This window comes from Amia ocellicauda, chromosome 18 (genome assembly GCF_036373705.1).
Source record: "Amia ocellicauda isolate fAmiCal2 chromosome 18, fAmiCal2.hap1, whole genome shotgun sequence".
NCBI classification, from domain to species: Eukaryota; Metazoa; Chordata; class Actinopteri; order Amiiformes; family Amiidae; genus Amia; species Amia ocellicauda.
In genome coordinates, this window is record NC_089867.1 from 5684069 (window position 1) to 5707752 (window position 23684).

Below are 23684 nucleotides of genomic sequence, written 5' to 3' on the forward strand. Positions count from 1 at the left end.
TTACTGCTTGTCAATAGACACTTTCCCCAAAAAAAAAAATCTCTAAAATAAAACAATAGCATTATCAGTACCCTTATTCTCAGCAGCATTGTAATCACAAATGAACATGAAATATTTAATGACAGGTTTATTCAATCACAGTAGATTATTAGGGGAGAGATATGACAGGCAATGTTGCATGTAAGGGAAAAATAATAATACAACAAATATTGGACACACAATTATGAGAACTGGTGTTCAACATTTGTCATTTGTTGGCAAGTCCCCTGAAAAGAGACAAACCTGTGAACGTGAATTCAGTTCAGTTAAGAAAACAAAATAGCTTAAGAACTGTTTGTGTGCGCTTTACAGCTGTCCTTGATGAAAAGCATGCACTGACTTACAGACTGCTTTCCTTTCAAACAAGTTTTTTTGTGTGTCCCCGAATTGTTTTTCATATTGACTAGTACTGTACTTCAGCAAATTCTGTTCTTCATAATTCTCAAGAGAGAAATGCATTTGAAGAAGTCGGTTGAAAATTAAATGTGAAGTGTATGAAAGAACACCATGGTTTTGTTCCCCCATGAATGATGTAAGTGTTTGTAAACATCTTTGTTTTATGACTTTATAACTTGTTGTATAATGTATATATACATTACATAAACATGTTTCGGTATATTATATATAGCTTTGTGTGAATGTGTGTGTATATATATATATATATATATATATGTAGCACTTGCGAAAATACACCACCTCTAACAGAGAAATGACACATATATATATATATATATATGTGTCATTTCTCTGTTAGAGGTGGTGTATTTTCGCAAGTGCTACACAAAAAAAGCGCTTTTAAAATGATGGTTTTCATCATTGTTATTACACTGTTATACCGATTGTTAGTTATCATACAAATCATACACTTTACTGCAAAGTTGCTTCCCCAGCTGTAATCATGCAGCTACATTATGTGAAGCTTAGCCTTACCGGTCCCGGCAGTGTCTGTTGAGATTTTTAATCTCCAAAATTAGGTAGATCAATATTCACTTGTACATATAGGCAGAAGTTTCAGCTTAAGTTTTGGCCAACATGGAAATTAAGTGCTTTTCATTAGTCAAAGGCTATACTCATTTAGTTTACAAAAAATTATACCATGTTTAATTACTATTTCACTAATTATTAAACAGTATGTTGATGTATTATTTAAGTAGTAGATATAAATCCACATTTTTAAACTGTGCCTAAAAATACTCTCCCTTATAAATGTAGTTTTCCAACGCACAGTGAAGGACTGGACAGTCATTTTCTGACTTACCTAGTGCATATGTGCAGATGAAACCGAACTGTATTAAACAATGTTAAAAAGTTGAGAAGATTACAATTCCCCACTAAAAGTAGAAAGAGCTTTGCCTTATACTTTTACACAAACTCACACGAAGAATATTCAATGTACTTTTTGCAGCTAAGCACAAATGACAAAAAATACAATTGACTCACACTTGGAGATATCGCCCTACTATGAACAACATTGGAAACCCAGAAAAGGTTCCCGTCTGGAAAGAAACGCATTTTGCAAGATTCCAGTCACATCCTCTTCCTCAGATATCTCAAATTTACGATAACCAGTTCCTTACTTTACCCCACGTTTATGAAGATGAAAATGAAGGCACGCCATCTGATGAGGGCCTCCTTTTGCCCTTCACAAGAGATGATGTCTTGTTCGCACTTCGCCAGGAGGAATAAGTCTCACTGGGTGCCTGCGTACTGAGGGGAAAACCATCGCCTTCTACCCTTGTGGCCAATAGGATGCTAAGCCTATAGAGTACACTGCCACGATCCATGCATTGCCCCAAACCCCCTCTCACCTTACCCCATGCAATGACCCATTGTGGTGACCCTCTCCAAACTGGACAACTCAAATCATTTCACTTATGATTTTGTATAAGATACGTCCCCAAAAACAAACATTCCCATTAACATAGTGTAGTCTTTTCGGGGGCGTATCGATTCTGCATCTACAGCGCACTTGCTATAAAAAGACGACTTTCTATAAAGCGATCAAGCATTATCAAGCAACACATTTTCACACATAAGCAAGCCTTCATTGATAATTGTTTACCTAACAGCTAACAGGGAGGGCTTTTTAATGGACATGGAAAGCACAGTCAAGGCTCGGGGAGGAAGCACAGTCAGGTGACTTGTATAAGGCTCCTATGCATCTCCCTGCGCCAGTGCCTGCTTCTCCTCCGTGGGGGAGCATCAAACCTACTGAACTCCCCCTCAACCTTATACACAAAACAAAAGGGGGTGCTGTATGAAATTCAGCCTCTTTGAAAACCACTCTCTTAATGCTTTTGATGATGCCATACGGACACAATCACAGCGGAGGTGAGTTTCGGAGGATTGTGAGTGGAGGTGGATTGTGCTGGGGTTTCTTTGGTTTGTCAGATGCTCCCCACCAGTTAGGAGGCGGCCCTCATTTCCTGTTTCAGTAATCGGCTTCCTCCATGACTTCCATAACAACGGTTCGTGGCCCAGTCAGGATGAGGTTGCTCACGGTCCTGTAATCCAAGGACAGGACGTTCAGCCCGTTGACAGAAACCACAAACTGGCAAACCTAGAGAGAGAGAGAGAGAGAGAGAGAGAGAGAATGGCATTAGAGAAAAACTGAAAAGGATGACACACATGAAATGCACAGATCAATAAAACAGAATCAGGATTAGACTTCTAATATTTAGTTTAACTGATATTCAACACAAAATACACAAAAGTCTATAACTTAAAAGTCAACTGAACTAAATAAAAATATATGTATTTTAAGTATAAAGTTTAGTATTAATCTTTATTATTATTAAGTTTATTATTATCAAACAAACACTACATACTATTAAGGAAATACTCCCCCCCAATAGGTCACTATTTGGCTGACCTTTGAACTCTACACAGATTAATATAATCAATAATAATCCAACAGTAAAAATAAAAAAAGGATTTCACCTTTGTTACAGTTTCAGTGATAGGAAGATGTTGTCTACAATCACATCAAAATCTTAAAACTTGTTTTTCTTGGCTCTGATCCAGAGAGTTTTTTACCCATGAATCAATTCTAGAGTCAAAAAGCTCAGTTACAAGAAACAATATACATCAAAATGCAAAGGAATATGAAACCGCCAGTCAAAAAGAAAAAGAATGGTACATTCATTAGGACAAAAGCACATGCTGAAATGCCTTTCGTTACAATAACATTTAATTTAAGGTTGACTTTAAAATGCGGTCATTTATGCTTTCATGGAGGAGTCTAACTGGTTTAGTCTTAGTCAGTGAAAAACTTGTTCTGCAATGTACACTATAACACCAGAAACAAAGGAACAGGCTTCACGCTGCAGGTAAAGCACTGTGCCAGAGGTCACATAGTATGTTTTAAAGGTATCTTGACAATGATATTTGTGTCAGCCAGCATTGATAGTGAGAGTCTTGTGTCTATCTATTGATAGAATAACGTATCATGGCAAAACCAGTTATTCAAGGATAATACTGTATATGAGAAAGAGAGAAAATACAATGCATTTCTTCCACATTATATCCAATTTTAGGAATGTGACTTTCCTAAATTGTGTTCCAATATATATATATTTTATACATTAATATAAACACTTAAAAATCCTAATATAAATCAAGATGGTAAGACATTTCGAAATGAAAAAAAGTAGTTTTGTGTTCATTAAACCTCTGAAACAAGCAATTCTAATATGTATATTAAGTCCCACAGAAACTCAAATAGTGCTTGCAGAATTTATAAAGTCACCACAATGACTAGAGAGACCAGTTGGTCAGGTATAATAGATGTTAAATAGAACACAAACTGTTTACACCGCTTGAGCATAAATGGAAATTTCTGTTCTCTCAAAGAAGCAACGCGTCTCTCTGAGACTGAACGGGTTTCTGTAATATTTTGTTGCCATGGGAAGCATGTCTCAGAGAAGGAATGGTGTGATTATCATTCCTGTCATATAAGGTGGACAAATGACCCTGCACTGGAATTAGTTTTCTAATCCAACTATTACCCCACACAGTTCCACTCCCACAGTCTAGCATTTGTATCACACTCCCCCCTCCCCAAAAGTACACCACAGAAGGTTTTTAAACACCAGCTTTTTATGATGACCATGACACTGCTCTGTTTAGTTATTTTTAATTTCAAAGATAAAGCCAAAATAATGCCCAGATACCGATAGATTTGTTTATATGTTTTGTCAAGCAGGCTTGACAAAGAGACAGACATGAATTGACTTCCCTTTAGATATAAATAACGATATTAGTATTTAAATTATGTAAATTGTTTACTATGAATAGCCATAAATCGAGCAATAAGCAGCAAACATCCTGTTCATCAATTACTAGTTTCCCTAAACAAGTTCCTGGGATTTAAATAAATCATCACTGTCCAGACAGATTTCAGACTCTTCAAATAAACAGCAATAGATACTAAAAAGCCCTTTTGGATTGTAAAGTGTGCTCGGGAATGCTGACATGAGCCATGCTGATTTTGACAATGAAGGGATCTGACATGCTGACAAGCTGAGCAAAAATCTGAATATGAAATCACAGAAAAGACACAACCTCCAATTCTGATAAAAACGCACACATATCTATATGAACAAAGGAAGCTATTAAATGAATTTCAAGATTAAAAAATATGGAAAGATTAAATAAACATTGCGGATGTGACATAGATTAGAGAAGCTATAGATCGAAGCAAGTGGGAACATCTTGGGGAGGCCAAGATTGATTGATCCCAATTTAAAAAGTGTATTTCCTAATTGCTTGAGATAAAAGCAAACAGGCGAAAGAGTAGGTTCTGTCAGTTCCAACCAATTAATGCCATCGTTTTTTTTCCAATCTCAGAAATTAATTCTTCCTGTTTGTATTAGCATGAACTACAGAAACCTAGTGGCAGTGTGGGGTAGTAGTTAGGGCTCAGTGGGATGACAGCTGTTGCAAAAAATCCTAACTGCAAAGAGGATTCATACTGGTAGAGAAATTTCACAACACTAGGTTTATATTACACATAACATTTATCATTATTTTTAATTCTCTGTGATTGTAAGATTTATTGACTTAAGCTTTAGATTCCTGAATGAAGGAATTTAAGAACACGGCGGATAAAGATTGAACTCGCAGAAGTAAATTATTAAAGAAACAATCAAATTAAACACAAGAATAATTGTTCTGTGCTGTAACAATGTAACAGTCTCATAAACTAACAGGAGACAGTTACAGTCGTAAACAGGACCTTCAAAGACATGCTTCCTCACACTTGGCATTAGTTAGGCTTTTTGCTTTGAGGTTCTGCTTCTGTCTGCTCTACATCAATCATAAGCAATTTCAATATAAAGAGATAGACATATATGGCTCCCAAGCCAGCTTTGGAAACAAACCTGGCAAAAGTGAAGAACTGGATGACATTGGAGGTATTGCTGGACAGCAGTGCAAAGTCATAAAACAGGCTTTCAGACTTGGAGCTACCAGAGAAATCGTCGCAATAAGTATTTTCTTTTATAAATCCTCATGTACTCACTTGAGGGTACTAACAGCAGAAAAAAGCCAATTTAGTAATGTTCAAAAACTTTGGCCTTTTGCGAGCACACACTAACTTACAAACAAGATACGCAACAACTGTGGTACACTGCAGTTAGCGCAGAGGTCTTTTCTCTATAATTATTTCATTTATGTATTTAAATTCAGTCGTTTGTTTCCAGATTCTTCAGTTTGTATGATAATATTCAAGTGAAGAGAAAAAACACCTTTGAGTTCACAAACAGTTCAAAATTTCTGCATCAGCACTTAAATTCAGAGTTAAAAAGTAACAAAACGTGGAATATTATTACCTAAAGAGGATAACTACAAAAAGGCCCATATATTCATACAGCTTTACCGTCATATTGCATTTACCAGGTTTTTTTTAAACGGATGAAAAAAAAAACACCAAATGGTATGAAATTTAAAAAGAAAGTATTGATTTTGCTATTGTCAAACTAATTATCACTGAATGTTTTATTAGACATTTATTTGATTCTGTCTCCTCATTATTAGTAAAGGCAGGTGTAAACTTATACCAGTGGAGCAGGTTTCTGAATATGGCCCAAAGACTGTGAGTTGTGCTTGCTCCATCTGGCCTCAGTATTGTGATTTACAGCATAGAGTTACTGACCTGGAAATGCTTTTAGAGGATTCCCACTGAGTCCCTGCTTCTTTGCTCAGCAGTGCTTCATTTGGTGTTAGTTCTCTTACTTTCCATATATATATATATATATATATAACTGAAGTCAAATTAATGTGAGGGTGGCCAGCTGCTTATATTGTATGGTTCATAATCTGAATATTTTGGATTGCTTTCTAACAGTGATTTGAATGGCTTATATATAGCATCTTGGTTCGCCTTCATTTACTCAGCATGGATCTCTGCCTTCAGTTCTCCTCGTCATCTTCAACCAGGGCTGGGGTGAATTCCAGATCTCCCATTCAATTTTGGTTGGCAATTCCTTTTTCAATTGAATCCCAGTTCCAGTCGAGCCTATTATGTCAGTGGCAAAAAGGACTTGGAATTGGAATTTAGAATGGGGCTGAAAAAGCGAACTAGAATTGGAAAAGTGGAATTGACCCCAACCCTTCCTCTCCTATCTCAATCTGAATTCATGCTTTTTACACCCAGCACATCTAAACTTTGGAAACAGGTGAACAGTGGATCTTTAGTAAAGTGAACTTAATTTAAACACCACCACCCTGGCCTTCCATTGTCCCTGTTCAATAGGCCACTGGAGATTTTCCCTTCTGAATAAACATGTAATTGAACTAATGCGGTTGACCATTTGATGGATTTGAAATACTTATGAATTCCGAGGCTTTTTGGAATCTGTCCTTTAGGAAAACATTTCACACTCAACACAGTAGACTTTTGACATTAAAATATTACTTTCAATGGACAAACTATAGGAAGACACATGGGGACTGTATTGTTGAAATGGAGAGAAAGAAAAAGTAGGCCATGCTTCTGAAAATATACTAAACTTTTAAAATAATTAATAGTTAAAGAATCGCAAAAATAGTTAAAATCAAATGGAAGGTGCACATTTTAGTGGCAACATTAAGAGTTAAAGTGGACTGTAGCAGAGAAGTCCCTCACACTGCAAACTCCACATCATGGCATCACGCTATTTGAACAGTGTAGCAAGATGTTTTAGTTTGACCTATATACAGTTATGTAGTGAACATTCAAATGGAGAAAAAACAGATTACAGTTGCATAACAGGGAAGAACAGTCTGAACTTCATTTCTTGGCAAATTGATACGGCTCAGCAGCAGCAGTAATATCAATAAGCTGACAGAAGAAAATTAAATGGGATGGGTTTGTTGGGCTCTTGTTCAGCAAGGAGAGAAACACGGATTTATTTTGCTTCCGAGATTAGGTTGTCGCTCTTTTATACCTCACTCATCCGTTTTCTCTATTGAATGGTTTGGCACCACTGTATATCTCTATACCTCCCACATTAAAATGCCACCTTACCCAGCTTACTACCAATGCCTGTGCCTGTCCCAGACCTGGCAATAAAACATGGGTAGACTGCAGTTCCAATCATTAATTTGCCCAGATGTTTTGTAGATCACCAAGTTCTAACCATTCCTTCATTAGACAGAGTAAAAGGCAATTTGAGGTTGAGATTTTTCCTTTATTTCTTTTTCTCTTGATTATTTGTATTGAGTTTGTAGTTGACACAACACCAAACTGAGATGCATGCATGTAAAAGTATAACACACAGATACATCGTAAGTCTGTATAAATCTGTCTGCTTTTAAAAAAAAGTTTTTAGAAAAAGTAATACCTGAGAAAAACTTTTTTTTAAATAATAATAAATAGATCGATAAATACATAACTATATATTTTTAAAAGAATAAAGAGATAAACTGTCAAGTACAACCAGCAGCAACTAGAATTGAGAGGTGGTCAAAATTGACATAGGTAATTCAACCTCCAGTTATGATAAAGGTCAAATTGTCTAAGTTAAATATGGTTGCCGTATGGTTTATTTTCTTCCAATTTGAGATATTGCAGTGTTCCTCATCGAGTTAACAAATGTGGGTGGGGCATCTTGCTTCCAATGAAAAAGTATAAGACATCTAGAGTGGCAAAAGACAGGCAATCAGACAAAGACTAAAATTTATCTCCCACAGAGTTTTGAATACAGACAGGGGTGGACAGTGTACAAAGAATGGGCAAGAAAGATAGTGAAATAAATTTTGGATATCATAACCGTCACTTGGTACCATTCTAAGTATAGCATCCATGTCTGTTTTTGGAGGAAGTATGGGAAATTGGGGGGAGTGATTAGTGATTACATATGAAATGCCTAACTTTTGCAGGTATCTAAAGGAAATTGGACTGCGGTAGATTAGATTTATTTACAAGCTGTTCAAAAGACCTACAAATGTTATCTTTGCATAAGTCCTGAATGGTTTTAATCCCATTTCTGGACCAAACGGGATACTTGGTCTGTAAGCAAAGGAGGAAACAGGTGGTTAATGTCAGTAGGTGCAGAGTACAGAAATCGACAATCAACTAAAATGTTTTCTAAATTAATTCCAGATTTTGAGAGAGATTCTGTTTAACTATGGGCTTCTGGCCATATTTTGAAATATACATAGGCAGGGGTGAGCACAGTAAGGCAGGGAGGGATAATACAATGAAAGTCAGGTATTTCCATGAGGCCCATTGATTTTGGACTTCAAAGGAAAACTTGACTAGCCACAATGTCATTTGTATATGATGGTCTGAATTTCCCAACTTAGCGAAAGAGTTAACTTTGTTTTCCATCTCCATTACTTCCAATGATCGTCTTTCTTTTGAACGGATACCTCCTACCTTTTGTAGATGGTGACAAACACTAAGAACTGAGGCAGCTCCATCACAAGTGGGAGGAGCAAAAAAAATTAAAATTCTCATGACTTACTGCTGCCTGCCTTTACTACTGTATGACTGGAGTGGATGTTAAGAAATGAAAGGAATAGGAAAATGCTGGAGGGAGCTTTTTAACTAGGCAAGTTATTAATAAAACAGCAACAGTCTGTTTATTGTTGCACAAAAAATAAATAATTGCAATGTTCAGTCCTTTGTTATGTCCTTTGCTTGTAGTACTAGTCCACCTCAATAAGATCCTGCTAGTAAATTTTTCACAGGTCTGAAGAAGTGCTATTCTTATCATTGGCCAAGTTTCAAATGTACACTTGAAAAGATGTGAATACATAAGTCATCTGTGTTGAAATAGGGGGAGATATCAGTTATTTATTACCTTTCTCCAGTCAATTTAACTGATTCTCAGATGAGTTAGATAGTACGATGGGTACAAGGGAGAGTTTTGAAACACCCTAAGTCTGAACTTCTTTTTAAATATGCTATTCTTTGTATTTGGATAGCTTATATACTATCCAAGTCCAAATACTAAATTATGCTAAGTTATTTAATGCTAGATACTGGTGTGGCAATTTGATATGGATATTTTATTTTCTAGTAGAAGTTTACCCCATTTGTGCTACAGTAAAGCACCAGGAAAAATTACCTTCATTCCGGCTGCTGCTGCAGGGCCGCTGGGATCCACTGCCTGTATGTGACAGGGTTTACTTCCTCTCACCACAAACCCCCAGCCCACTGCGTCTCCCACAATCTGAAACAACACAATAACACAAGCACAAGCTGAAACACACAGGATGTGATAAGGTTTCAACTCATGTGAAGAAAAGTATCTGATTTTGTTAGTTTCTTTCTGGCATGAACAAAAAGGTTCTATTGAAAGGTTCATTAAAAATCACAGCTGAACTGAAGCATTCACAGTACTGTACTTCCAATTCATATAACCTTTTCAGCAGCACTACAGTTGTGGGAGGGTTGTCTCAGATCATGGCTTATTTTCAAACTCCAACAGCTGGTTTTACAGCTCTTAAATATAACACAGCAGTAAAATAGCACTAGGTAGTCCATTGTGAAAGTCTGGATCTATGAAACCAGCTCCTAAAGTTAAGGTTGGTATGACATGCAGCTGCTGGCCTTCATCATCAAATTCACGGCAGGATTAAATAAATGAAAAATTGGCCTGGCTGAAATAAGCCTGTGTCTCCATGCTGCCAAAGTACTGACGCTAACAAAACTTAAACAAACCAGGCAACGATACAAACTGAAAGGCAAGAGGGACCCACACACTTGACATGATATGAAAGAAACATTCAGAAACTGTATACAAGGTAAGGTCAGGCAGGCTTTGAAATGTGATGCTATACACCCATATATCCGTACAAGTGGATTTAACAAGGCCATAACTCTCCTGTCTGCCCTACAACCTTTACAATAGAGCTTCAATTTTATATAGTTTTCTTTTTTTGTTACAGATGTTTTCTAAACTTCTCATTTTGTGCTTGACACAATACCCTCCTACGCAAAAATCACATAAATCCATCCATCCATCCATCCATTTTCGAAACCGCTTATCCTGGTGAGGATTGCGGGGAAGCTGGAAAAATCACATAAATGTACCCAGTAATTGAATAAGAATAATAAGCCCAAGTTAATATCACCGCTTCCCCCTGAAGGTGCCAAAGAGCAACATTAATCATCACATTGGAGAATTCAATTCACACTGGGACAAACTGATCCACTGCGTTGAATCCTCCTACCTAGACTGATTCACAAGGACCTTTTCTGTGTCAGCTAATTGCAGATGGTGACTTGCGCCTAATGCTGTTAAAGATGCCTTTGTCTCAGGGGAAACAGTGGACTTACTGTGAATGTCTTCTTCATGTAGGGGCCTCCAGGGGTCTGCAGCTCTTCAGGGCTGACTTGTCTTTTCAAAACTGCCAGAAAGACACAGAGTCCCACACTGTTAATACTCACACTAACACAGACATTGCACTGTATTTACGATGAGGGGAAGAAAGAAAATAAAAAACAAAAGCACTGGATTTTATTTTCTTTGAATTGCTTTTTCTCATTGCTTCCTCCAAGTAAAGCAGCCACAACAATCTGCTGAAAACCGAACAGATAAGATGCTTTTGTTAGAATTATAATGTATATCTGAAGAAGATTTACCAATTATGTAAACTGAGAATGCATTCTCATATGCAATGAAGACCTGGCCAAACTACAGAGAACCATTAATATTGGTCTAACAATCTAACGCTGACAATGAAAAGTCATACCTAGCAGACACAAATCAGAGAGATGAGAATTTAATTTATTTAACTTTTTTTTTTCTTGGCTATCGCAGCAGGGTTCCTCGTGGGTGGAGTGGTGGACATTATGCACAAAATCACCATGATAACGAAAGAAAGTCACCAATGTCACTCATAAGCCTGAAAGCATCCTAACTTATAAAATTATCACATTTGGCCTTTTCAAAGGCCTTTTGCTCAGTATCACTGTCCATAAACTAAAATGACTGATGACGTGAAGCTTTTGAAACCCTCTGGACAATCAATTGAATTAGATCCCTGAATGCAATGAGGAATATATTAACCTTTAGGAACCCAGTGTGACATATAGGTCACATAAAGACATCCAGTAAACTAGGATAATCTATTATTTTTGTCGAGCATCTTAAATGTCACACTAGGACCTTATGGGTTAAACAGGAGCTTTCAAATGCCACATTATAATTATTTGGTTGGTTAGCTGGTTTTGAACTTGTTTTACCTCTCTATATTATTTATATATGGTGTATCAAACTGGAGTTATAAACACCGAAAGTATGTCCTCATTTTGCCCATTTTCATCACACACACCAAGAAAGCAACTTTGTTTTCTCTTATTTTCCATCTCTCTGGGGTTTTCTTGTCCTTTCGTACACAGATGGCAAATGACAGCCAGCTCCAGGCATGCTTTTCTTTTTTTATTCCCCAAAGTAAACTCCGCAGGATGTGGCGGAACCAAGGAGCCATTTAATTGAATGACACTTAGAGCTCCAGAGGAACGTTCTTTGCAGTCAACGGAGGTGCCCTGTCAAAGCACCCGTGCCTCATTTCTCTCTCAGTGCAAGCACATCCATTATTTAGAGCCAGCCCTAGGCTAGCGCAGAAACACTACGATCCCCCAGGCCGAGCAATAATTCACTTGGCAGGAATTCACACCACAGCAAATCAGTGACATCGAGCACAAAATCACAAAAACGTTAACGTTAATGTTACCCTTGGTTGTAACTCAGTCCAGTTATAAACTGAAATGAGTGACCACCTGGAATGGTTTGAAACCCTAGAAACAGATTTTTATTCTCTTTTTTTTTTGAGACATGAATTCTTGTGATAGACTCCAGCTGTAAGACAACCATCTGCCAGTGCCTAACCTTGAGTGCATTCATGTAATTTGCAGTATTTTTAACTTAACAGTCATAAATTGAAACCATACTAAAAAAGTAGCAACCAGCTAAAAAACTAGATTTTATTCTAAAAAGCATTCACTTTGGACACTTTGCATTAAAGTGACTGTGCTTTTAATACATTCAGGAGTCCAGACAACCCCAGTAGATGCACTTAGTAGAAGGTAAATAGTTTATTTTGGCATAGATTCATTTGACTGGGGGAACGATGACCTGGCCATGAGGACGAGGCCATCGGTACCCCCCCCGTGAGAAGAACTGAGCCAAAGAGCTGCTGTAAAGGCACTGTGTGGGGCAGAGGAGGGACGCAAAAGTAATGAATGCTGGGAAAGTGTGTGTTGCTAGATATTTATGCTTGGGAAGACAGAAGTCAGGGAAGAGATTGGGGTCGTCCTCCTCTCAAACCTCAGTTTAAAACTCCATTAAACTTGTTATTATAAAGGATCCATTTTTGATGTGTTCTGCAAGCTGCTAGTGAGCATAGGTGAAGAAAATCAGTCTCACTAAATGCTCTGACATTTCTAAAAGTCCTGTGCTCTGAAATCAGGTCCAGATAGAGCTCAACACTCAATCTTTGTGTTGTGTGCAAATCAGGTCTGCACTTTTTCCCCCCACACGGTTGTTTGGCACAGAACTACAAGACTGCCAGGTGTTTGCTTCAATCAATTCAAATTGTCTGCAGCAACAGCCCAGCATTTTCCCCTGTCTGCTCTTCCAAGAAAGCTCCCAGGGGGCTGATGCAAGAGGTTTTTCGGTTTTCATTTCTACATCACATCTACTGAGAATCAGGCTTAGAACTTTATGTACTATTGACCTGCTCCTTTCCCCTTTAGAAATAATTAAAATACATGTTTTGTCCTGGAATCATTATAATAATATAATGATAATATATGTGGAAACAACAATTAAACAAAAATATAGAGTTATACAACACTGTTGGCCATATTAATAAAATGTTGACATCATATTTGGTTCAAGTTCATAACGCTTTATATAAAAGATGGAAGAACAAAAGCTCAATTGTACAAAATCAAACAGAGTGCGTTTGTTAACTGAAGCATTTATGTGACACTACTCGCCTTTTTTGTTTGTTGTGCTTGTTAGCAAAATGGGTCTTAACTTTTCACTTAAGAGAAGCTATTATTTGGCAGTCTGAAAAGCTTTCTGTCCTACACTTCTATACTGCACAATGTCTGAACCTAATGTAAATTCACCATAAAGTCTCTTTTCCAATGATGCGTTAAATGAGCTGTCATATATTTTTGACATACCTCTTCGGAGGGGAGAACAGTTCATATAAGCAAAGATAAATACACTTGCCAACATTTAAGTAAACGCCTTCAGTATATTTGACAGCTTAGGGCAACAAGCTACGTTTTGGGTATGGTAACTTTCAGACTGGATTTATTATACATGTGTGTCCTTTTGTTTTGTTTGTTGGTTTTCTTTTGCTAGTGTTTCTTGTGCTTTATTCACTTTACACCTCATGCCTTTCAATTCCTTCTTAGAGGTTTCAAAGCAACACTAGTACTGGAAACTGACAACTTTCATTATATACAGGTTCTGAAACTGTGCTGAGGATCTTATTATCATTGCCCCCCTATATTTTTACCTTTAATACCCTCCCAATTCCCAATCGCCAGCTGGACACCCCTCTTCTCACTGCTTTGACCCTCATACTAACTCCAGAGAGATTATGTAATGTGGTTCTGTAACCCTGCTGCACACAGATGTTTAAACCTCACCATATTTCATTGGCCACAGCCTTTCCCATGTTTTAATATTCCATGATACCTGGAGGTATCAACTAACAATTATGAAAGTGTATATGATGAATATCAGATGATGTCCACATGGCTTTAAAATGTTAAACCTCACACTAACTGTCCAGGAGTCAAACAACTGTAGAAATGCGTTTTGGTTACATCATACATTTTCTTGCATGAACAGTAATTATGGCCACAGCAAAGCTGTCAACTTTGGCTATCCTAGATGACTATGTTTTTGGTCCATTTACAGGTCACTAAGCTACTCAAGAGGGGTGGTGACAAGGGAAGTACAGAAAGAGGCCAATCACGTTATGTAAAATTTTAGATACACTAACATCCTTGACTTCCAGAAAAGATTTATGAGTCAAAATGTATGGGAAACAAATACTCTGACGTGTGATCTGACCATGATTCCTTTTACTTGGCTAGTCTTGAAATGTTTCTCACTAGAGCAATCACCAGGGAACACAGCCAGTTTGCTCAAAAGGGGATTGAGGCTTCCGTCTTCACAATCTTAAGAGAATATGGAGATTTCACACGGTAGGGGGACTACACAGATCTTTGTGCTTGTTCAGTCCTCAGTTGTTTTACAGCGACTTGTTCACAGTGAATGTGAATATTCACAGTGGAGCATTAGCCAGATCACAGCTTGGAAATATATTACCACACTCTCGATACCCTTTGTGTAGACGGCCTTGTATCCGCTTCCAGTTAATTTGCTGGACATGGTGTGCATTTTGAACAAACAAAAGCAACAATGTCTAATGAGAAAACAGGAGCCTTGTAATAAACAGAATTGCAGGGCAGGAAAAGTGAGTCCAAACCCCTGAATGGCATCTTTTTGACTACATACACCCTCACGTCACACTGGTTTCCTATAAAACACAATTCATAAGGACAGGCAAAACTGTTAAACTTCCTTTACTCAAGATTGCGTATAAGGTACATCTGCATCCCTTGTTATGGCCAGAAACGCTCTCTTTCTAAGTGGAATGGAATGATGTCACAACAATGTAGTTTAAGAATGAGCGACAGTCCAGAAACTATGACACCTAGCAACAACAAAATTAAACAAGGAATTGAGGCCATTAGAAACAAAGGTCACATGGCTCTAGTCTTACCTGATTTGGGGTTACAGAGTACAGGTGGGCTGCTGCTCAGCGTGGGGCTGCTGCTGTAATATCCACTGCTGCCACAGCTGCTGCTCATGCTGCTCCTGCGCACCGCCGACACGATCTTGATCTCTTTGGTGGGGCTCACTGCGGAGAGACAGGGATCAGGACATCACTACCAGACACCGTCCACATTTCAGGGACCTTGCTCAAGGGTAAAACTGCAGTGTCTCCCTCCTGGAATTAAGCCCACAACTGTCCGCTCAGGAGTCCAGAGCCCTGACTGCCTCTCATGTGACTCACACATATTTTGGGAATCAATGTGTGTTAGTGCTTGTTCTAAATGGTTAGGTGATGAAATAAAACAATGTGCTCCAGCAGGGACCAGGCCCAAGCACTGTCGCTGACTACAGTCTGATCGGGCGCGGGAGGCCCCTCTCTCAAGCAGCACTTAATCTGTGACTCGGAACAATGATCACTTCTGGCATCACCGCTCAACGCCATGCTGAGTTACCGAAGAGCTCCACAGCCCCAAATCAGCATGGTGTGGAGCTCTTCGGTAACTCAGCATGGCGTTGAGCGGTGATGCCAGAAGTGATAATTGTTGTAACAGGCCTGTGATGGGAATGCACAACACGCAAGTTGGCTATTTTGCGGTTTCGAAGGTCCACAACCACTCTTTGTATCGCACATTTACCAATCGTCACATAAATCACTTATGTTCGGCCAACCACAGTCCACTAAGGATTTTTCTAAAAACATCAAAAATGTATATATTTTATAATAACTAGTTGTTCTTTTTATCATTTAGGTTGAGTCTGGCGCTGACTAGCAGGTGGTAGGACACAGCATCAACACGAGGCTTAGGCAATGTGCACAGCTGTCTGCTGTGGAGGAGGGGAGACAAGAGAACAAGTGTTTTTCTGAGATAACGACTCAACTGGATAGAGCTGTCAAACAGAGTTAATTTGAACTAACCAAATAAGTAGTGCTAAATAACCACTGGAAAGCAAGTATTAAAAAGAAAAACAAAAATTAATGCACTGTGGTATAATAGCAAGCTATAATTATGTGGAATTACTCAAAAAGGGAAGATCGAATGTGCTTTGTGGTTTAACAATAATACTACCAATACCAAAACTACTACTAATAATAATAATAATAATAATAATAATAATAAAAAAGATAAACAACAAAAAAGGGCACAAACAGCAGAAAAATTATATATATATATATATATATATATATATATATATATATATATATAAATTAAACAAACAAAAGGTACTGTAAGGTAACACCATTACAATGCCTTTATTTAATGTGAAGAACAGTGCTGTGGGAACAGAATGTAAACCACCTGAAGTGATACCACTTCGGTTCCCTAGGCTGAATTACACTGAGAGCAACTCTGTCCTTGTGTTTCAGACAACCAGCAACACACTCTGTGACTGAGGCTTTAACTCAAACAACAGAGAGGACGGCCACCCCGAATGACTGCCTGCACCAAAACGGTCTACAGAACGGTCTGTCCATGATTCATGCCATACTTACACTGGACTGAATGAATGACAGGTATATATGAGCATGAGTCCTTGGAAATGCAACATAATAACTTACCATAACAAGAAAAAACAACTAACCTCACAACTTTAAAACAAAAAAAACGTTTTAAATGTGTAGACATATACAAAATGATAACTGCAGAGCCATATTACCTGTCTTTAAGCAAGTTAGAAGCAAAAGTCTATTAAATGTATTTGAAGTCTTTATCAAATAAAAATAAATAAAAACACACAGATACACAAATGTATGATCTGAATAAATTGCACATCTGTTTAGTTAAATACAATCTGGACCATAGAATGTTAACTAAGAAACAAACATATGGAACCAGTGATCTAATTGAAAAAAAAGGATCTCCTGCAACAACAGTTACCATTAACACAATGAGCAAAGTAATTTCTTATTTACAAATACAGTCAAATTCCTGTGAGCAATAAGACATAATAAAATACATCAATATACAAACAAAGGAACACTTACGTTCTGTGCAAGGCCCCATGTTTCAAAGCCAATGCTTCTCACCTGGTACAGTACTAGACAATTAATTTTGCTTTCAGAAGGTCATAGTTATCTTTATTGTGTGCGGTTATGTAATGTAAAAAGCAAACCATAAAGCAAACATTACTTGCCAAAGAGAGAGAGTGGGAGGTCCTTTCCCGCCTGTATATCACGAAGAGCAAGATAACATTCTGTTTAAGAACGGGGTTCAATTTTCATCATGGAAACACAAGGCAGGGAATTTTCCACTTCAATTCATTGGAATAAAAAGAAAGAAACCAAGACAAATGACAGCTTAATCGGGAAAACTGACAATGATTTCAATGAAACACTGGGGTTTGGCACATGCACGTTTTCCTCACTGAGTGAGCCTTTAAAATCAGATTATTTACTTGTGTCAATACAGACAAGGACTACAAACCGGGCTGCCTACAAGAACAACAAATAAGCCTGTGGTTTGGCAGAGGCCAATGTCCCACGTTAAAAGCAAACAAAAAGGAAAACCATTGTAAAGCAAGGAGAAGTATTATTAAAGTCAATGTTATATTTCTTTGATAAATACTGCAAACAGTATTTTAATTATATATACCATTCTGTTTTTTATTTTGTGGCTGAACTGGTAAACCACAACCAGGTTCTCTAATCGAGTTCACGGTCATGTACAGTGTACTAGTGTGTGGGTTTTCAGCATTTGAACACCAATGTACAACACACCAGGACTCTGCAACTCTAAAGTAAAGACTGGCAAAGATAGCACACCCAAGGTCAGGGAGTTTCCTTTAAGGTGCCTTCAAGGATATTATAATACCATAAAAATGTAAAACTCATATAAAACAGCTCTAGGGAATGTTTGATAACAACTCCCTCAGTTTATGGTTTGTGATAAATGTTTTGTCTGAATGTTGATATACAGCAGCTCTTAAAAAAAATAGAAAAAAAGCTGTACACACCAACAGTCTTGCACAACTAGAATTGTGTGTGTGACAGGAGTAAATTTACCCTACTTGATGGATGGTTGGAGGTAAAATATGATGACTTAAAACTAAATATCGTCAACTGTAAAATAAACCATCGTGCCACAGTATACATTTTTCTCTCGCTGTATCACTACATGCTCTACTATACTGCATATGACCCATTTCCCAAGACAACTATTCTAGACCTCTGAAAGCACTTAATCCAACTGGAGAAAACAAGAGAGCAACCTTGAAACCACATAACTATTTAAAAGCATTACAATACCAGATTCAATTTGCACACTGAAAGGATGTCGGAAATGGAAAGGTAACACATCAGAGAAGAGATGCACAGTAAAAATGACAAGGGTATCACATTCTCTACCATTGAAGTTCTGCAAAACCTCTCTGATCCCAAGGTTTCAGGAAAGTGCTTCTCCCAGCCACTTTTTAAGTGTTCGACTTCCAGAGAGCTGATGAATACATTTCGAAAAGGGGATCTTTAACCATTCACTGAGCTGACACCGAATCCATTTTCTAAGACTCTGGCTCCTAACAAAGACCTCAGATTCTTGATGTTGAATCTCTTTAATCTTGAGTCTTGACTACTGACATTTTCATGATACTAGAATATGGATGTGTAGCTTGTATGCTGAGAGAGATTCATTCAATTCAGATTAAGACTTAATTTCCAAATCTAACCAGGGCCTGCCAAGGGGAGGCTGTAACCCAAGAGGGCTGGCAACAGCCAAGGAGGTTAGAAAAATGGTAATGATTTCTCCCCTTTATGCATTCTTCTTAATTAGTGAGTTTCAGAATTCACTCTGGATTCATCTAATAGCAGAGATGGTTTCATTAAATTTAATTTCATTCATTCGTTCGCTATATTGTGTTCTATGTTTAATGATTAAAAAATGAAAACATTTCCACAGTCTCCTCTGAAGAGTGCGACTGGAAGATTTTGCTCTCTGTCTTCACAAACTCGGTCATGTTACGTCACACACAGAGAGCAAACCTACCCAAGGCAGAAAACTGTAATTCTCTCTTTCCCTGTGAACAGAGGAGCTTCTCATAAGAATCCGAGCATTTTATTTGATCGATTTGAGACAGATTATTAAACATTTTAAACACAGAAACAGTGTGCTTATTTGAAGCTGACATGACCTGAGAACACAAGCATGAAATAGAACAGCTGCACAGTTTTTCAAATATAATAAACGATTATTAACACCTCCTATGAAGTAAAAAGCGGAAAAATACCCTTAGCAATCTGATATCCACCCACATGGAACTTTTAAACAAAAAGATACTCTATGGCAAGGTTCTGATATAACATCAAAAAGATCATGAAAGATACACACAGCCTTTACAGAACAAGCTCTCGTTATACACTATAGGAAAATAGCAAGATCTCTATACATGTCAACCCAGATAACTTTCCCCCAGTTTCAAATTTTGTATCAGACAAACATGACAAGACATGTCACGCAAACTGCAGATGGTAGGTGAAACGAAGATCTTCTCTTTATTTTAGGCAAATCCTACATTACAATAACGTATTTAGTTTTCTTTTAAGACAAAGGCGTAGATGTCCCCTGTCTTGTTTGGCTGTTGTCATGTTACACCCCCATTCTGTGCACTAGGCCTAACGGTGCTACCAGGTCCATGTCACAGATCTTGCTCAGACTGGGCTACTGGTAGGACCACACTCCATGCTGTGATTAAAGGAGTTCAGTCACCACTCTGCTCATTTGCTGGAGCACAGCGATAGGAGGGAACCCCAGGGAGGTGGAGAGCGTACCTGAGAGGAAACTGGTGTTGCTGCCATCGGCGTTCTGCTTGCGTAGACAGAAGGGGCTGTCGTGGCTCTCGGGGATGGAGCGGCTCCTCTCGTGCAGCAGCTCCATCAACCGCCGCCGCCTCCTGAAGTTCATCCTGAACTGGTAGAGAAGGCCCCCGTCCACAAAGTGGTGCTTATTGGTCACTGAGGGGGAAGAAGAAGAAAGCAAGTCACAGTTACCATGGGAGAGCACTGGCAGCCCATCAGGGGTGTTTGTTCTTTAGTGTTTGCACTTGGTTACCGTTTACCTACAGCGCCTGGTCTTCAGGCCCCGTTCCGCTATTTGCTTTTTGTGCACACGGAAGCAATCTCACTCTGGAGCAACCTATATAAGCAATAGTGGCTAATTCCTCTGTGTACCCACTGCGCGAGAAGGAAGTCGTAATTAACCTTCAAATGATTGCAGTACGCATTATGCAAAAGGTGTAATCTTCATTTGGTCCCACACACTGCTGAAGAAAAGGGTACAAAAAGTACTGCTAGGTTTGATACTGCTTCTGAGTAGGATCAAATGCTACTGATGCAATCCCCCATACAAATGGTCTGAAGACACTTAATCTCCTTCTTCTTCTACTGACACAGAACAAGTCCAAATGAATGGGCTGGCTTTTGTTGATCCGTCTGCAATTATGCCCAGTGTGGAAGCACGAGACGTCTGCCTTCGTAAATCACAGAGGTTATTCCTCTTCAACAGGTAAATTCAATAAACATCCCTCTAATGCTAAAGTGCATGTACTAACACCACTTTCGGATTGCTTTTGATCACTGGAGAAAAGGGGGACAACAGGATGTTCTTATCTCAAGGAGTATGGTCATTTGCTTTTTCCGCAAGAGAAAGAAATGAAAAGATTGTTATTTTTCTCATCTGCTGCTCATCAAAAACAGAGCCCCGCACAACTCCTCTGAAGAACTGTGCTCCAACCACCATAATTCAGGTCATCCAATAAGCATGGCACAACCTCTGAAAACCACTTGCAATTTACCCGAGGATAATTTTTTATTCTAGTATCATATGGCCATTCAGCTCTTTCCATTTTCAACACCAAAGGGTTGTGTTACTGCCATACATCAGTGCATTGCAATACAATCAACAAGGTGGGAACTATATGTCAGCTAGCTTTAAAGATGTATCACTCAAAAGTAATGTTATTCTTTTGTTAATTATCATTATGGATTTTGCCCTTTTGTCAAGTGTGCCAATAAGATTTTTGTAGCTGTATTTCTTTGCCAGAGGCAAAACCAAGAGGTTACATTTTATAAAACCTGTAAAACCAGTAATGTCTTTATTTTAAATAAACATGTGAGAACTAGGATATATGAGGAATGCATTAATATAAACACATGCTAATGACTCAAACATTTCTTGAATGGGTTGGGTCTTTTTATTAACCATCCCTGCACTTTATGCTTCTGCTAGGTTTTTAAAATGTAAAAATGATATGAAAAATACAGTTTTCGGTTGCATGTTTTTACACCTGTAAGAAGGATAGCTTGCATTTAAAACATTTTGTATACACATGTACATCCATTTCCAATATGCCAAGGACTTGTCAATGATTATTTGTGTTGGTTTGTTTTAAATTACATTTGGAATTTAAATTGGTTGCCTGACCTTTGCATTTGCACTTGGATCACAAATTTCCATACAACAGAATTTCAGTGACCTTTGCTACTCTTGTCACAACAGCCTTTTTCTCTGAGATGACTGGACATGTTCCTGAGGAAGTTGTGGGAAACGCAAGCAGATCCCTGTTCTGTATGTATTTAATCTATACTGCTAAATGACAAGACAAGATGGTTATTGACATTAGGGCTTGACTTGCTATTTTGACTCTGAACATGTTCAGGCAAAGTTGGTACCACACGAATCAGTCCTTCTCGGGTCATGTCAAGACAAGAAAATCATATTTAAGAGTCAAAATAACAATATAGGGCTTGCTTGATGAAGAGTATGTACTATTGGTGTGTCTTTTCACAGTATCTCTCTCAGAGCCTGGAGTATTTCAACACTGTTTAAGCAGGAACACCTCCAGTATAAGCCTGGGTATTGCACAATGTTTTCTCCTCCACTTAATTGGAACTTCACATTAAGGCACAGGTTTTGAATCAGGGTCAAATCAGGCTGTGAGTGGGGAACGGGAAAAAAGCATTAATAGATCTAGCAGATGGCCAAGCGTTCAATAGGTCTATGAAGAGTGGAAAACAAGCCAGTTAGGTATCTCGCAGCTAGCCAGAAATATCCCAGCAGTATTTTTAGCCACTTTTACAAGCTGTCTAGCTCCACCAATTCAAATCTATCTTATTCTTGAAAATGCGTCAGTACTGCTCACTGCTGTCTGATTTAGAAACGATAAAAAGCCACAAATCTTTCTGATAAAACATCCAACTTTCTAATCCCACGTCAAATGTATGACACACTTAGAAGCAGATGCACATTTCCCAAAAAAGTGTTTTCCATCGGTTTCTGACCTGTACAACGTGCTGGACACTACAGACACCGGACGGTCTGGGTTGGACACAGCGATCTCTCTCAGTCTTTCATAACAGTGGAGTACAGCGTGGTCGTTACACAAAATACCACTTGTGTCACCGCATCAGAATACTCATCTTAACTACCAGACATGACCAATTGATACCAGAATATGGCTGTGCAATGCTAGTGTATGCAATCTACAGTCAAACCCCCAAGAACAAGCATATAGAGATGTACAAATGCAAATGTGACTGAACTGTATATAAATTTACCTTTTCATATACCTCAAAATTATAAGAAATATATACAAAAACAACTACAAAAGTAATAACAGTTGTATTTTACTGGAAATAATTATTAGATTTACTTTACACAAACATTTGAACCAAACCCACTTTAAATCAACTAAAATATCAACTATAATGCAGTAGTACAGACAAAACCCTCACCTTGGTTTGTGACCCTTTGTGTGAAATACTCAAGTTTGTTCCCTTTACTAAAATAAAAACAGAAATGGCAATTATTCACTTTCAGGACCTTGAGCAAGAGGATATTTTCCTGATCAGAAAGACCAGAATTAATATTACTGATGGAAGCATGATGCTGAGAGAGCCTACTATCTTATAGAGCCTACTCTATAATGTCAAACAGTACTTAAATTAACTGTCCCACCTTGTAAAGTGGCTTGATTCAAATAAAGGCTGTTCTATTTCCACCACAGATTTTTACATATGGAATGCAGTGTCATAAATTACAGAATGAGGGGCCGCAGTGCAAACAGTTCAACTTAATGCTAATTTACTATTACCAAGTTAAGTTCAGCCTTCTGCACCAACTAAAACAAATCACTGTAACATTTGCAAACACTCGGTAGTGTGTCTCTTCTGGGTATATGCCAGCAACAGTTGTTTTCTCTCTTCCCACTCTTTTAACAGAAGGCGGCCTAATGTTCCCAAGCAAAACCATTAAATAAACTCTAGCAATTTAGAGAAATGTGCAATTATAGTTGCCTTACAGTGTGCCCTGTGACTGCACTTGCATAGTTATTTTCTCATTTGAATTCATACATTCTCTT

General features: G+C 38.1%; 1 protein-coding gene across 2 annotated transcripts in view; it reads right to left on the minus strand.

Annotated features, from left to right (window-relative positions):
• Positions 1–782: 782 nt before the first annotated feature.
• The window catches only part of deptor (DEP domain containing MTOR-interacting protein), a 42025-nt gene continuing 19123 nt past the window's right edge, over positions 783–23684 (minus strand). For both annotated transcript variants that reach the window (XM_066691398.1, XM_066691397.1), the window contains 5 exons: positions 20098–20280; positions 15286–15423; positions 10808–10878; positions 9594–9698; positions 783–2599 (listed from right to left, as the gene is read on the minus strand). In XM_066691398.1, the coding sequence (XP_066547495.1) occupies positions 2471–2599; positions 9594–9698; positions 10808–10878; positions 15286–15423; positions 20098–20280 (626 nt within the window). In that variant the 3' untranslated portion in view covers positions 783–2470. The remainder of the gene's footprint in view (positions 2600–9593; positions 9699–10807; positions 10879–15285; positions 15424–20097; positions 20281–23684) is intronic.